Raw genomic sequence first — 14,048 nt, forward strand, 5'->3', positions numbered from 1 at the left:
TTAATTGTGATCCTCTTGAAGATTTGCTTTAAGATATTTTTTAAGTGTTCATTTTGAGTTTGTATGTTTCCCTGCAGGGAGAATGTATAAATATGGGAGAATTTGCTTTCACTGCCTACAGTCTCAGGATCCATAGAAAGTTTAATGATGACTCTTTCATTTTTGCATGACCCATGTTTGTAGCAAGCAGAATGGGCTAATATAGTGATATGATTAGCCAGAACAAAACATTTAATAGCCCAAGGCCAGGAGTACTGTATTCCTATTGCATACTTTTTTTTATTATACACTAGAGCATATATGATTTTTCTAATGTGGAAATTATAGATTTCAGAAATGTGCTCCGAATACTATAACCATATATAACTTATGAAAATGAAGGTACAATAAACCTTTTCTTGATTAATTTCTGTAGTGAATTTTTAACTTCTTTATTTCTCAGGCTGTAGATAAGGGGGTTTAGAGTTGGGGTAACGACAGAATAAAACACTGATGTTTGTTTATCCATATTTAAGTTACTTTTGGATTTAGGACGAACATACATAAAAATAATGGTCCCATAATAAATAAGAACAACCGTAAGGTGAGAAGCGCATGTTGAAAATGTCTTTTTTTTGCCTCTGGCTGTTGTAATGCGCAATATACTCACTACTATACCTATGTAGGACAGTACTATTACTGAAAATGTTCCTAGGATGACAATAACAGCTGTAAGAAAAATAAACATCTCAAGTTTAGATATGTTACTGCATGATAACTGAATAACAGGAGAAACATCACAAAAGAAGTGATTGATATTATGAGATTGGCAAAATGGCAACTTGGAGATTAGAATGACTGGAAGTAAAACACTGAGCAAACCACTCATCCAACAACCTAAGATCATAATAATGCAAACTCTACTTGTCATGATACCACTATACCTTAAAGGGTTACAGATGGCAAGATAACGATCATAAGACATTAATGCAAGAAGAAAAGACTCAGTCACTCCAACAGCTAAGAAAAAATACATTTGCAACATACAACATGCAAAGCAAATGTTTTTTGTCTGAGACAGAAACACCTCCATTGTTTTGGGTAAAGTAACCGTTGTAAAGGACATGTCCACAAGTGAGAGACTGCTCAAGAAGAAATACATAGGTTTGTGAAGATTACAGTCCATCTTAATTACTGCAATGATTAGAGAGTTTCCAAGCATATTAAATATGTAGATGATCAGTATTATTAAAAATGAGAAGATAGGTGAAGCCATAAGAACAGAGAAGCCAAGAATGTGGAACTCTAGATCACTTGTCAGGTTACTAAATGGCATTGTTAAAAACTAAGCTGAGCACTGATCATTCAATACAAAATTAAGTACTTTGGAAAATTTGAAGTTGATATCCAATTACAACACACAAAAAATAAATTGAAGCCCTTTATGTTAACTAGGCACCATGTGACAAGGTGCTAACAAAGAACTGTTTAAAAAATGATGTTTTATATTGTTTAAAATCAAATATAGTTGAAAGTAAATAATAAAGCTCATTTTACAGTAGTAAATTACTTTCTGCTCTTAGATTTCGCCTTGATAATTACACTACTATTTATGCATACTAAATATTGGTATTTTTTTATGTTCCCCAGAAACTGAAACATTTAAGTCCCAGAGTGATAACAAATAAATCTGTAGAGATTGAATTATTTATATCTTTCAATATTGCATTAATCAACTCTAGCATGCTATCAAAAGTAAGAATTATCCAACAATTCTTCTAAAAAATAAATAAATAAGTCACATTTAAATCAGGTGTCATTTATAATATTTATTCAGTATATTTTGCTAACATCTTGCTCATTTAAAACTTAGTATTTTACTATATTTTCTCAAAATTTGATGTAAAATTCCTAATAACTTATTTCATTTGATGAGGCCTACTGTTTACCGGAATTACTGTGTCATGCACCAGGCTTTCAGGCCCTGTTACTTACTCCTTCATTGTCTTTCTAAGGTGTCCCTGCGGTCCGCAGGCTCTGCTGGTCTCAGATCTCTCTGCAGGATGTTGCCCAGTCTGCCTCCACTCCAGAGATCCCGCCAAACCCAGTACATGGGTGCTGCCATCTTGGATTCAGCCACCTGCTCTCCCTCAGCCAATCAGAGTACTGCTTCAGCTCAGCTGATTGCAACTTTCAATCAGAGGATAGCAGTCTCCACTTCAGGGTTCCCTCCAAAACTAGTTCCTAGGTGGTGCCATCTTGGATCTAGTCACTTGATCCATTTCAGCCAGTCAGAGTGCTGCTTCAGCCCAGCTGACCACAGTCTCTTTTCAGGTAACAATAGATAGAATAAAATGACTATCTGGAGCACTTACCTGTTGCCAGTGCAATGTTGCTTCTTCAAATGCCACACTGGTTTCCAGTAGTCTGCAGTCTTCTCATTTATTCCTGCTCAGACAGTGCAGGCTACATTCTGGTTCCAGCACTTCGGTTCCAGTTCATTTCCAGCACTCCAGTTCTAGTCCAGTACAGCACTCCTGTTCCAACCTGGTCTCCACTAATTGATCTGATCCCCGGATTGCTATTCCTGACTTCTTGCCAGTCTCCAGTGCCATTCATAATCAGTAGCCACCTGAACTCTCAGCAACCACCACCTGCACCTGCTCTTTCCCTCTCATGTGAAGGAACATAATCAGGCAATCCAGATTTGTTCACGTAACCACCAATACAGCTCCAGAGACACAACCCAGTCCAGGTACAGACAAATCCCAGGTGTGACATACTGGTGATTTCAGAAGGCATTCAGTCCCAAATATCATGCTAAATAGTTTTAACTTCAGTCATATTGGACATATTGATGGGTTCTTAACTGTCTTTCCAACTAACAGCACATGTGCTCGATAGAATTAAGATCTGATAAATTAGATTATTAAAAGGGTGTCCTTCAAAATTTTTCTCCACAAAATAATTCATGTTTATCACGCATCTCACCAGTCTCGCCCTGTGTGGTTCAATGTGTGCTTTGGTTTCCCTTGGTTACCGCTATCTGCTGTTCAGCCTGGCGTTCCTCTATCATCAGACGCCATTTTGTCTAGTGGTCTGCGCATGCATTTCCCTGGGAACCATCAAAACCTCTGCTCCGCAGTGATTGGATCATCAGCAGCCAGTTCCCTTTATAAGGGTCCTCCTCCCTTTAATGGGTGTCAGATCATCAGGTCTCTCTACCTGATAGGAAGCATTTCCTCTGACTCCTGTTGTTTCCTGACATCGTGATGGTGCAGCCTGTTGTTACTCAGAATACCTATACTGTTTACTGCTTCCTAGCAATTACCTGTGCAGCTTATAACTACTCAGCAATACCTGTGCTGTTCACTGATTCTCAGCATTACCTGTGCAGCTCAGAATTTCTGTGCTTCTCTCTGCTTCTCAGCAACTACCTGTGCAGCTCATCACTGCTCAGCATTGCCTGTGCTGCTTACTGCTTCCCAGCAATTATCTGAGCAGTTCATCTCTACTCAGCAATACCTGTGCTGTTCACTGATTCTCAGCATTACCTGTGCAGCTAAGAATTCCTGTGCTGCTCACTGCTTCTCAGCAACTACCTGTGCAGCGAGAAACTACTCAGCAACACCTGTGCAGCTCACCAGTTCTTAACAGTTACATGTGCAGCTCATTGCTTCCCAGCATTATCACCGCTGAGCATCGCTCATTATTGGTCCTGTTCCAGCGTTATAACACCTGTGTGGATCTAGGTGCTATTGCTCTCTGCAGCTCATCACTTCACCGCCATATTGGTTCAGCTTTCCTCACAGTCAAGACCTGTAGTGTCACTGCAGAGCATCACTTTCCATCGGTTCTATTCCATAATTATATGCCTGTGTGTACCTCAGCGCTCCAGCTCTCTGCCGTGCATCTCTTCAAGACTACTACTGTTCAGCCTAAACAACTACTTGGTGGTTCTACATATTCTCTGCTCGGCGCCCCCTAGAGCACCGCGACTTGCAGTGGAGAGCAGCCAAGACCATATTCCCTTGCGGGAATCCCTGGTGAACACCTCTCCACCATTAGACTTCACACCTCTCTGGGGGTAAGCTGTCACTCCAGCAGCAATCAGGACTATTCCCATTATCCGCCCCAATGACCCTTTTTTAATTGATGGCTTTACATTTATGTTAAAAATACATTTATATCCTGTCCAGATAGTTGGATACCCTATAATTAATTTGCCCTGGCCAACCAGCAGTTAGAATGCAGAGGGGGTAACTAGCAAAGACTCCCACACCATGTCAGTGCTTATTGTGTTACCTTCAGTCCCTCATCTGTCCTCAATAATGTGGGCAATGGGAACATATCTAACACCCAGACATATGGCCATGAATATAATATTTAAAGTTTATTAATAAAAAGTGATAACAACAGTGAAATAATCACTATTATAAAGGTAACTGTTATGAGTCGCGGCGGCTCTGGTACCACAGCAACTCGCTCTGGCCCCATTGACGTGTCCCGGCCGTTGTTTTGGCGACCGGTGCATCATTTCCGGTTTTTGCCATGACAACGGTCGGGACGCTTCTCTATTATCGCTGCGACCTGGCCAGCTGGCCAGCCAGGCGCATGCGCTTTACCCTGTATCCCTAGCTGGGGAATATTAGTATTTTCACTAACCTGCTCCTGATTGGTTGTCCTGGGTATATTAGGCAGGGAGGGCCTTACCTCCCTACCGGTTATTGTTCCTGCTCTGTGCATACTTACCTGCTCCCTTTTGTATTTTTTTTTACTTTTTAGGATTCTGTATTCAATTTAAAAATATAATAAATGGATCTATCCACCTCCTCAATGTGTATGCTTTTGTTTTTTGTTCTTTACACTCTTCTGTTTCCATTTTTGTTTTTCTCCTCCAATATGAAATGCTTATTAATTTTTCATTGATTTTATAAGTTGATGTATGAATTTCTACATCTTTAACTGTAAAGGTGAAACAATTTACCGACTTTGTGCTATAAGTGTGAGGATGTAAGTACCGTCATTGAGGAAAGAAACAGGCTTTTCAAAAGAATAAGAATCCCCATCTCAAATAAAAAATTAGTCATCTATATAACTTCCATAGAGCACCAGGTTTGCCTGAAGTCATCACCCCTTATGTATGACTCTTCAAACATCACCCCTTATATGTGACACTTCTGTCTGCCTCTCTTGATTTCCTTATTGTCAGCACACAATTCTAGCAGACTGATCTCTAAATAAACTGCAATAAAATGACAGCTATTGCACAATAAATAGCCTTTTCACCCTGTCCAACTATCTCCAAAGGATTTTCTCAGCACAGAATTGCAATCTACATACTATTGACATGCTAAAATAACAGACAAGAACAGAGGGGAGGGTTTTACATAGAAAAAATCGATCTAAAACTTGCGAGACCCAACAGTTTTCTTGAAATTACATAAAATACATTTTGCCTCATTATCAGATCTGATTTTGGTGCGTGATACCGAGTTGTGTTCTGATTCAACTCGGATCCCCAACGACAGATCTTCTCAGATTTCTCAGAATCCGAACCATTGATCGCTAATGTATACCTAATTGATGTAGAATATTAAAATACAGTGACTCAACATCAAATGTACTTAGTTGATAAGATGATTTCTACTTTATACCATAAAAATTGTGTGGTATACTTGATGTGGGCTCTCAGGGAATAAGCATGTGGCTGTGTGACAGGCCTATCAAAATAGCCACTGAGCTCTATTTTGTTGTTTTACTACTTTTCTGTTTGTATTGTAAAATAGTTATCTTGGTCAAAGGCTGGATGGAGATGTCTACATGCAGTCATGACCAAAAGTTTTGAGAATGACACAAATATTATTTTTCACAAAGTCTGCTGCCTCAGTTTTTATGATGGCAATTTGCATATACTCCAGAATATCATGAAGAGTGATCAGATGAATTGCAATTAGTTTAAAAGTCCCTTTTGCCATGACAATGAACTTTATTCCAAAAACAACATTTTCACTGCATTTCAGCCCTGCCACAAAAGGTCCAGCTGACATCAGGTCAGTGATTCTCTCGTTAACACATGTGAGAGTGTTGACGAGATCAAGGCTGAAGAACGCTCTGTCATGCTGATTGAATTAGAATAACAGACTGGAAGCTTTAAAAGGAGGGTGTAGCTTGAAATCATTGTTCTTTCCCTGTTAACCATGCTGCACGGGGCGAAGTGGTTAGCACTTCTGCCTCACAGCGCTTGGGTCATGAGTTCAATTCCCGACCATGGCCTTATCTGTGTGGAGTTTGTATGTTCTCCCTATGTTTGCGTGGGTTTCCTCCGGGTGTTCCGGTTTCTTCCCACACTCCAAAAACATACTAGCAGGTTAATTGGCTGCTATCAAAATTGATCCCAATCTCTCTCTCCCTCTCTGTCTGTGTGTGTATATCAGGGAATTTAGACTGTAAGCTCCAATGGTGCAGGGACTGATGTGAGTGAGTTCTCTGTACAGAGCTGCGGAATCAGTGGCGCTATATAAATAAATGGTGATGATGATGAAGGAAATAGGTGCAAAATGGGCTTCACAGGCAAAGATATTGCTGCTAGTAAGATTGCACCTAAATCAACCATTCATCAAGAACTTGAAGGAGAGAGGATCAATAGTTGTGAAGAAGGCTTTATGGCACCCAAGAAAGTCCAGCAAGTGCCAGGACCATCTATTAAAGTTGATTCAACTGCAGGTTTGGGGCACCACCAATGCAGAGCTTGCTCAGGAATGGCAGCAGGCATATGTGAGTACATGCACAGTGAGGCAAACACTTTTAGAGGATGGCCTGGTGACAAGAAGGCCAGCAAAGAAGCCACTTCTCTCCAGGGAAAACATCAGGGACAGACTGACATTTTGCAACAGGTACACGGACTCCTGAGGACTGGGGTAAAGTCATTTTCTCTGATGAATACCCTTTCAAATTGTTTGGGACATCTGGAAAAACGCTTATCCGGAGAAAGAAAGGTGAGCGCTACCATCAGTCCTGTGTTATGCCGACAGTAAAGCATCCTGAGACCGTTTATGTGTCGGGTTGCTTCTCAGTCAAGGAAGAGGGCTCACTCACAATTTTACCTAAGAACACAGCCATGAATAAAGAATGGTACCAAAGCATCCTCCAAGAGCAACTTCTCCCAACCCCCCAAAAACAGTTTGGTGATGAACAATGCCTTTTCCAGCTTGATGGAGCACCTTTCCATAAGGCAAAAGTGATAACTAAGTGGCTAGGGGATCAAAACGTAGAAATTTGGGGTCCATGGCCAGGAAACTCCCCAGACCTTAATCCGATTGAGAACTTTTGGTCAATCCTCAAGAGGCGGGTGGGCAAACAAAAACCCACAAATTCTGGCAAACTCCAAGCACTAATTAGGCAAGAATTAATGGCCATCAGTCAGTATGTGGCCCAGAAATTGATTGACAGCATGCCAGGGCGAATTGCAGAGGTCTTCAAAAAGATGAGTCAACACTGCAAATATTAACTTTTTGCATAAACTTAATGTAATTGTTAAGAGAAGCCAATAAAAGCCTTTGACACTTATGAAATGCTTGTAATTTTACTTCAGTATACCATAGCAATATCTGACAAGAAGGTCTAAAAACACTGAAGCAGAAAACTTTGTGAAAACCAATACTTGTGTCATTCTCAGAACTTTTGGCCATCACTGTATTTTGCCAGGGTGGTGTCTCAGATGTTTTCTGCACATGTGCAAAGAATGTGCACATGTGCAAAGAATGTTTCTTTCTTATCAGTAATATACCAATAGAGAGTCTGTAAATTATCTTTATACCCCTAAATGTAAGTTGATTCTAAGACCCTTTATTCTCTGTGTATAAAAACTGGAATTCAACCAAAGAGACCCTTGCCTTAATGATTGGGCCTTGATGCAGAAAGGTGCCTGATGTGTTTTCCAGTTTTTGTGTGAAGGGAGGGGTCCTGGAAATTGACTGTAACGTGAACATATGAGATTCAATATTGGAACCAAATGAATTATGAAGTTTTCATTTATTTTCACTTTTATATTATATTCATTGTAAAAATAAAGATAAGCTTTTCAATAACTCTTGCAGTCATGAGTCATTAACCCTTTGTAACCAAAAGAACCTCATTCAACCTGTAACAGGCTGTAAGAAGAATCAACAACAATAGGAATATTGGATGTAAGGGAACCCACTCCAGGTAAAATTGGATAAACAGGAGGTGAAGTTGACGGTTTGTGCAATTTGTGTAAATGGTAAATAGGTGGGTTATTGTATCCAGAGTGTCAAGTGACCATCTGTGCCTGCAATGGCAAAGCCTGGCTAGTTATAAGGTACTACATAACTTGCTTTAAGCAAGACTAAAAATCAAAACACACTGTTAATATTCAGAACTACAGTCACATATCTTTTGGCAAATGTTACTGCTACTTTCAGACTCATAGTCACTGACCAGAGAGCAGCTTGAGGGTCCAAATGATGGTTTTAGGCAGGATCACACAACACATGTTGATATGTATATGTCTCTGACTAATCATATCTAAAAATTTTGCTTACTAATTTTATTTTGTGACAATTGAAGTGTTATTAAATTGCAATCAAATAAATATGCCAGTAAGAAACTAAAAACAACAGGAGAACACTGATGAGCATGCCACATTTTAAACTATGCAAGTCTAATCTAAAAAGTAAATTAACAAATGTCTGTCCATTAAAAGTATTTAGTTATTTAAAATTTACTATTGGGCAGCTCATCTGAGCCAGATTGTAGCCTCCTTTGCCCCCCCTCCCTCCCCCCCCCCCGCGGCACTGTCATGGGTTGACATCGAATCCGCTTATCTTAATTTTCCAATTTTGTCCTGTATATGGGGTCTCTCAAAACAAGCTAGATCTCCCCTCACCTCCCAATGCCCTACCCTTCTATTCTCAGCTGCAATATGGGAGACCTGCCGACCCCATCTCAAGATACCGGTGTCCTCTCTTACTGTCCTACTTCTTTGGGGTAACCCTGCCTTTTCTCCTGGGCTCTCCTCTGCCTTCTATAGTCCCTGGGTCACTGCAGGAGTTCGAATTTGTCGGAGACCTATTATTTCAGGGGGCCTTTATCTCCTGGGATGACCTACGCTCTAAATATCCAAGTCTCCATCCTAAATTCTACGAGTATTTCCAATTACGACACTTTGTGCGCTCTTTCCTCGGGGGGGCTCCTCTCCCCCTCTTAGGTCTCCCTTTGAATCTCTATGTCTCTCCTCACCCTTGGGTAAGGGCATGATCTCCTCTATCTACAGCTTAATTCTCAATGTACTTTTACCTCCGGGCGGTAGGCATGAGAGGGAGTGGGAGAGGGATCTGGGCCCCCCCAGAGGAGGATTATTGGGAAATCATAAGGGATCAAGTTGCCACCAGCTCTATTTCCACTTTGGTGAAGGAGAACGCATATAAAGTTTACTATAGGTGGTACTATACACCTGACAAACTCACTAAAATGTTCCCCTCTATTTCTCCATTATGTTGGCGGGGTTGTGGCCAGATGGGCTCCTTTTTGCATATTTGGTGGTCCTGCCCTAAAATATCCTCCTTTTGGGATCGAGTTAGGACCCTCCTCTCCTCCCTCCTTCCATGCCCTGTCCGGAAAGACCCATGGTCTTTTCTTCTCTGTTACCCACTGATTGATGATGATAGACAGTCTGCGAAATTGGCCTTCCATGTCCTGGCTGCTGCGCGATGTCTAGTAGCTAAGTCCTGAAAACAAGTTGAACCCCCTACTATGGCGTGGCGGCCCTGCGATCCTATATCTGGTTTATTGCCCGGATGGAACAGATTACATACCACCTGCATGATAAGGATGATAAATTTCACCAGATTTGGGCTCCTTGGCTTTACTTATAACCCCATACCTCCTGTACCATCTCCTTCCTCCTAAAAAGACTCCCTATGCTCATAGGTGGCCTGACTCTTGACTCTCGATGCTGTTTCCCTTTCCAGAGAATATAAAGTAATAATCTCCTTAGAAACTTTTATTGCCCCTCTTCTATTTATTTGTTTCTCTTCTTAAAAAGGGAAAGATAAGGGTAAGGAATTGTGTGGATAAAGGGAAGTGTGTTCTTTTTTTTTCTTTTTTTTCCATTCTCGGTGGTGACCAGTGCCCCCCTCCCCTCCCCTCCCACTACTACTACTACTAATTATAAAACAAAAAATTATAACACGATAGAGGAATAGAATTAGATGGTTGTTGAAACTAGAGATGGGTGGAACCGAACCCACCCGAACTTTGCCTATCCGAGTACCGAGCTGAGTAGCTCGGTACTCTCCCACCCGCTCCGAATCCAAATCGAGGCCGAATGTCATCGTGACGTCGTCGGATCTCGGGGCTCGGTTCTCGCGATATTTCAACATTATAAATACACGCCTCCACAGCAATCCATCGCCATTTGACAGAGGAAGAGAGCAGGGTGTAGTCACAGGCTGATTAGAGCAGGGACAGAGAATCCAATATTCTTCTTGCAATTGCTCTAACAAAAATCGCTAGAGAAGAGAGGAGGATAGAGGTTTTTTTTTTTTTTTTTTAATATTTGGCACTCCCCAGTGCTTTTGGGGTGTCCCCCGTAATTGTGCATAAATATTTCTGGCTGTCAAAAGTCATATCTGTCAGCAGTATCTACCAACTAATTTTTAGCACTCCTCAGTGCTTTTGGGGTGTCCCCCATAATTGTGCATAAATATTTCTGGCTGTCAAAAGTCATATCTGTCAGCAGTATCTTACCAAATAATTTTTACCACTACAAGTGCTTTGCACTTAGAATGGATTCAAAGCAGTTCACATATGATTAGAATGAGCAACCAGGTTCTGTCACCCGTCCTGATGTTAGTGTTCCCAGTACGTCATCTGGGCAAGGCGATGTCAAACTACACAGTGTTTCGAAATCAGTCCAAAAAAACAAAACCCTTAAAAAATTTACTGTGTTGAAGCGAAAAAGAAGTGTTACTGAGCAAAAGTTAAGTGCCGATAAAAAAAAAATTGCCAACATGCCATTCTACACACGCAGTGGCAAAGAGAAAATGAGGCCTTCACCTTTGGCTATTAGTGGCAGATCCAAAAATGTTACCGAGCCTACAAGTGGTGCACAACTACTGTTACGCGTCAAAGCCGAGCTGCAAGATAACAGTAAGGCATTAGAGGATAATGTTTGCTCTCAATCAGAAAAGACACCAATCCCTGTGGAGAGTCCATCCAACAGTGGGATGTCTAATAGTGAGCATTATGTTAGTGTACCCATAAAGAAGGGCCCTTTCAGCAGTTCTGCTGATGTGTGCCTGAACAGCCCGAGTGTAGGCGGTGATACACCAAGTGAGGATGACACTTTGTGGGAGCAGTTCTGGCACATGAGGTTCTGGCACCAATATGCACTTTCCAAACACAAGCAGGGATGACGCGGGTGGCAGACCACAACAGTTTGACATCTGGGCTGGTTTGAAGGATTTGTCCAAAAAATGTGTGACCTTGACCATAACTCCAACCAATCCTACTATTAACATGCAAAGGATGGTGGAGGGCCTATCAGGGATTAAACTGTATTTTTCCTAATTTTCATAAATAATGTTTGGGTGTAATATACACCCAAAGACGAGTGCTCAATTACTAAGAGTCATTGATGAAGAGGAAGACAAGCAGGCTTGTCTGTAGAATTTACAGGCAAATTGTGCTGCGTTATATAGGTAACACCCAAAGAGAAGAGCTCCATTGTTAATTGTAGGTGCTGAAATAGAAATAATAGGGCTGACAGTCTTGGTCTAAATCTGCAGTTAAATTTTATTGTACCATAGCTCACTGCGAAACTGGAGAGGTGGCAGGGTTTAGTGATAATCTTCCTCAAACAATACTAATTCATCCCACCATCATAGAAGTCTGTGTAGTATGATGTAATTGCAGATACTGGCCTTCCAAAGGGAATGACTAGTTTATTTTGGGGCAGAGCTGTCACGATTTTTGGGCAATTCTTTTACAGCACAGCAAATATCAAAATGTTGAGCGGACTCATCTGCATCACCACTGGGTGTCTTGGGAAAGCAATTTCTTTTACAACAAGCAGTTGCCAGAGAAACTGAAGGAGAAGACGTCCTAACAAGATGTTGATAAGTCTGGGATCCTTGCAAAGAAAATTAAGTATTTAATCTACAATTTAAATATAGTTAGCACATTTACTTTGTTTTATTGCACACTATAATTTTTTGTAGCACCTTTTCAAAATGTATTATTAAGGCAATCACTTGACTCAAGCTAACCGTGTCTGCACTTTCTTCACAGGTAACTACTTCGCTGGACTAAAGTATATTCCCCTGAAATGCTAGTCTTCTTGCAGCTGCTGCATTCTCCTACATGCTGTTGCAGAAACCAGAAATTGACCCTAAATGTTTCTGGGTACAAACAGCATCTCCTGCATGTCATTTTTAAAAAGTTGTGTAACACCAAGTTGATAGTGTGTGCAAAACAGGAAATGTGATGGAATTCAACCCCGCTGTAATGCTTGACCGATATTGGGGTCATAATCAGAAATGACATATCCTCAGGAGAGTCCAAGCAGGATTAGCCATCTTTCAATGACATCCCTTAGTTTTTGGAACAGTTTGTCAGCTGTATGCCTCTTACTGAAGCCGCTGATACACAGAGTAGCCTACTTCTCAAAAATGTGACGTACCTGGGTACATGCTGCTGCTGTCCATGCTGGGGAAGGCGAATGACCAACCCAGTGGGCTTTCACAGTCATATAATCTTTAGTTTGCCCAGTTCCGCTTGTACACATATCTGTGGTTAAGTGTACAGTGGGTAGAATGCCATTATGTCGCCCAATAATTAAATTTTTAGGAACTTTCCGGTACAGGAGAGAATTAGCTTTTCTAGTAAAATGGTATAGTGATGACATTTGCTAACAGGGACAGAACACCTCAATTAAATGTCTTAAACCAACTGTATTAACAGTGGACATTGGACGCAGATCTAACACTAGCATAGTACCCAGGGCGTCTGTGATCCGCTTTGCGACTGGGTGACAGGTTTCATTCTTGCTTCCTCTTGCAGAGGATTGTTTAACTGCCAATTGTTGTTTATGGGGATATTGATTATGAAGGTGTTGGGGGGAAGATTGCAGGTGCTGGGATGTAGATTAGAGAAGGGAGGTAGATTATGCTGGAATGCTTGTTGTTATTTTTTTAACCAAAGTTTCTGATTTTCCCAACAGTTTTCCAAGAACTCTCTGAAAAATGACGAAACATGGATGAGGATCCCAGATGGTTAAGGTCCCTACCTCTACTGAGTGTGGCTTTAAAAACGCTATAAATGGATAGACAACTCTTGCCAGGATTTGTGTAAAAATAATTCCACACTTAAAAGGTGGATTTTTGGTCTTATGCCCAGGCATGACAATGGCCTTTTTGTTATCACTGGCAAGAACTGCAGCAATTTTTCTTTTCAAGTGTATGAAAATCATATTGTAACATAGGAGGTGTTCAAAATTGAATAAAAAATGACTGGAAATTAGTGTTACTGAGGTTAATAATAATGTAGCTACAAAATAATACCTAAATTATGTTATTTTAGCACCAATAAATGCAATTTTTTTTACAAATTGCAAACCAAAACCAAACAAAACCAAAACCAAAACACGCAAGGGCGGTTTTGCAAAACCAAAACCAAAACACGAAGGTAATCCAGATCCAAAACCGAATCCAAAACCAAAACACGGGGGTCAGTGACCATCTCTAGTTGAAACAGACATTGAACTGTTTTGGTCCTTTCCTGTGTTATTGTAACAACGTCTGTTTCTTTCACATCTTAGTTTGGTTAATGTATTGGAGATCAATCCACTTTTAAGCATATAGGCAGCAGATTGTTATTATTATTTATTATTATTATTTATTTAGAAGGCACCACTTATTCCATAGCACTGGATACAGAAGCAAGTAACAAATAGATGAGTTAATACATAGAAGTAGCACAGATGAGTGTGAGTACTGCTATGGGGATTCACACAGAGAGCAGCAAAAGGAGTGTCAAGATGAATGGAG

The 14,048-nt window shown here is 40.7% G+C and overlaps 1 protein-coding gene across 1 annotated transcript; it reads right to left on the bottom strand.

Annotated features, from left to right (window-relative positions):
- Positions 1 to 367: 367 nt before the first annotated feature.
- Positions 368 to 1,315, bottom strand: LOC142151998 (olfactory receptor 6N1-like). Its single transcript, XM_075208212.1, has one exon. It carries the CDS (start codon positions 1,313 to 1,315, stop codon positions 368 to 370), a length of 948 nt encoding a protein of 315 aa, XP_075064313.1.
- Positions 1,316 to 14,048: the final 12,733 nt, after the last annotated feature.

This window comes from Mixophyes fleayi, chromosome 1 (assembly GCF_038048845.1).
Source record: "Mixophyes fleayi isolate aMixFle1 chromosome 1, aMixFle1.hap1, whole genome shotgun sequence".
Taxonomy (NCBI): Eukaryota; Metazoa; Chordata; class Amphibia; order Anura; family Limnodynastidae; genus Mixophyes; species Mixophyes fleayi.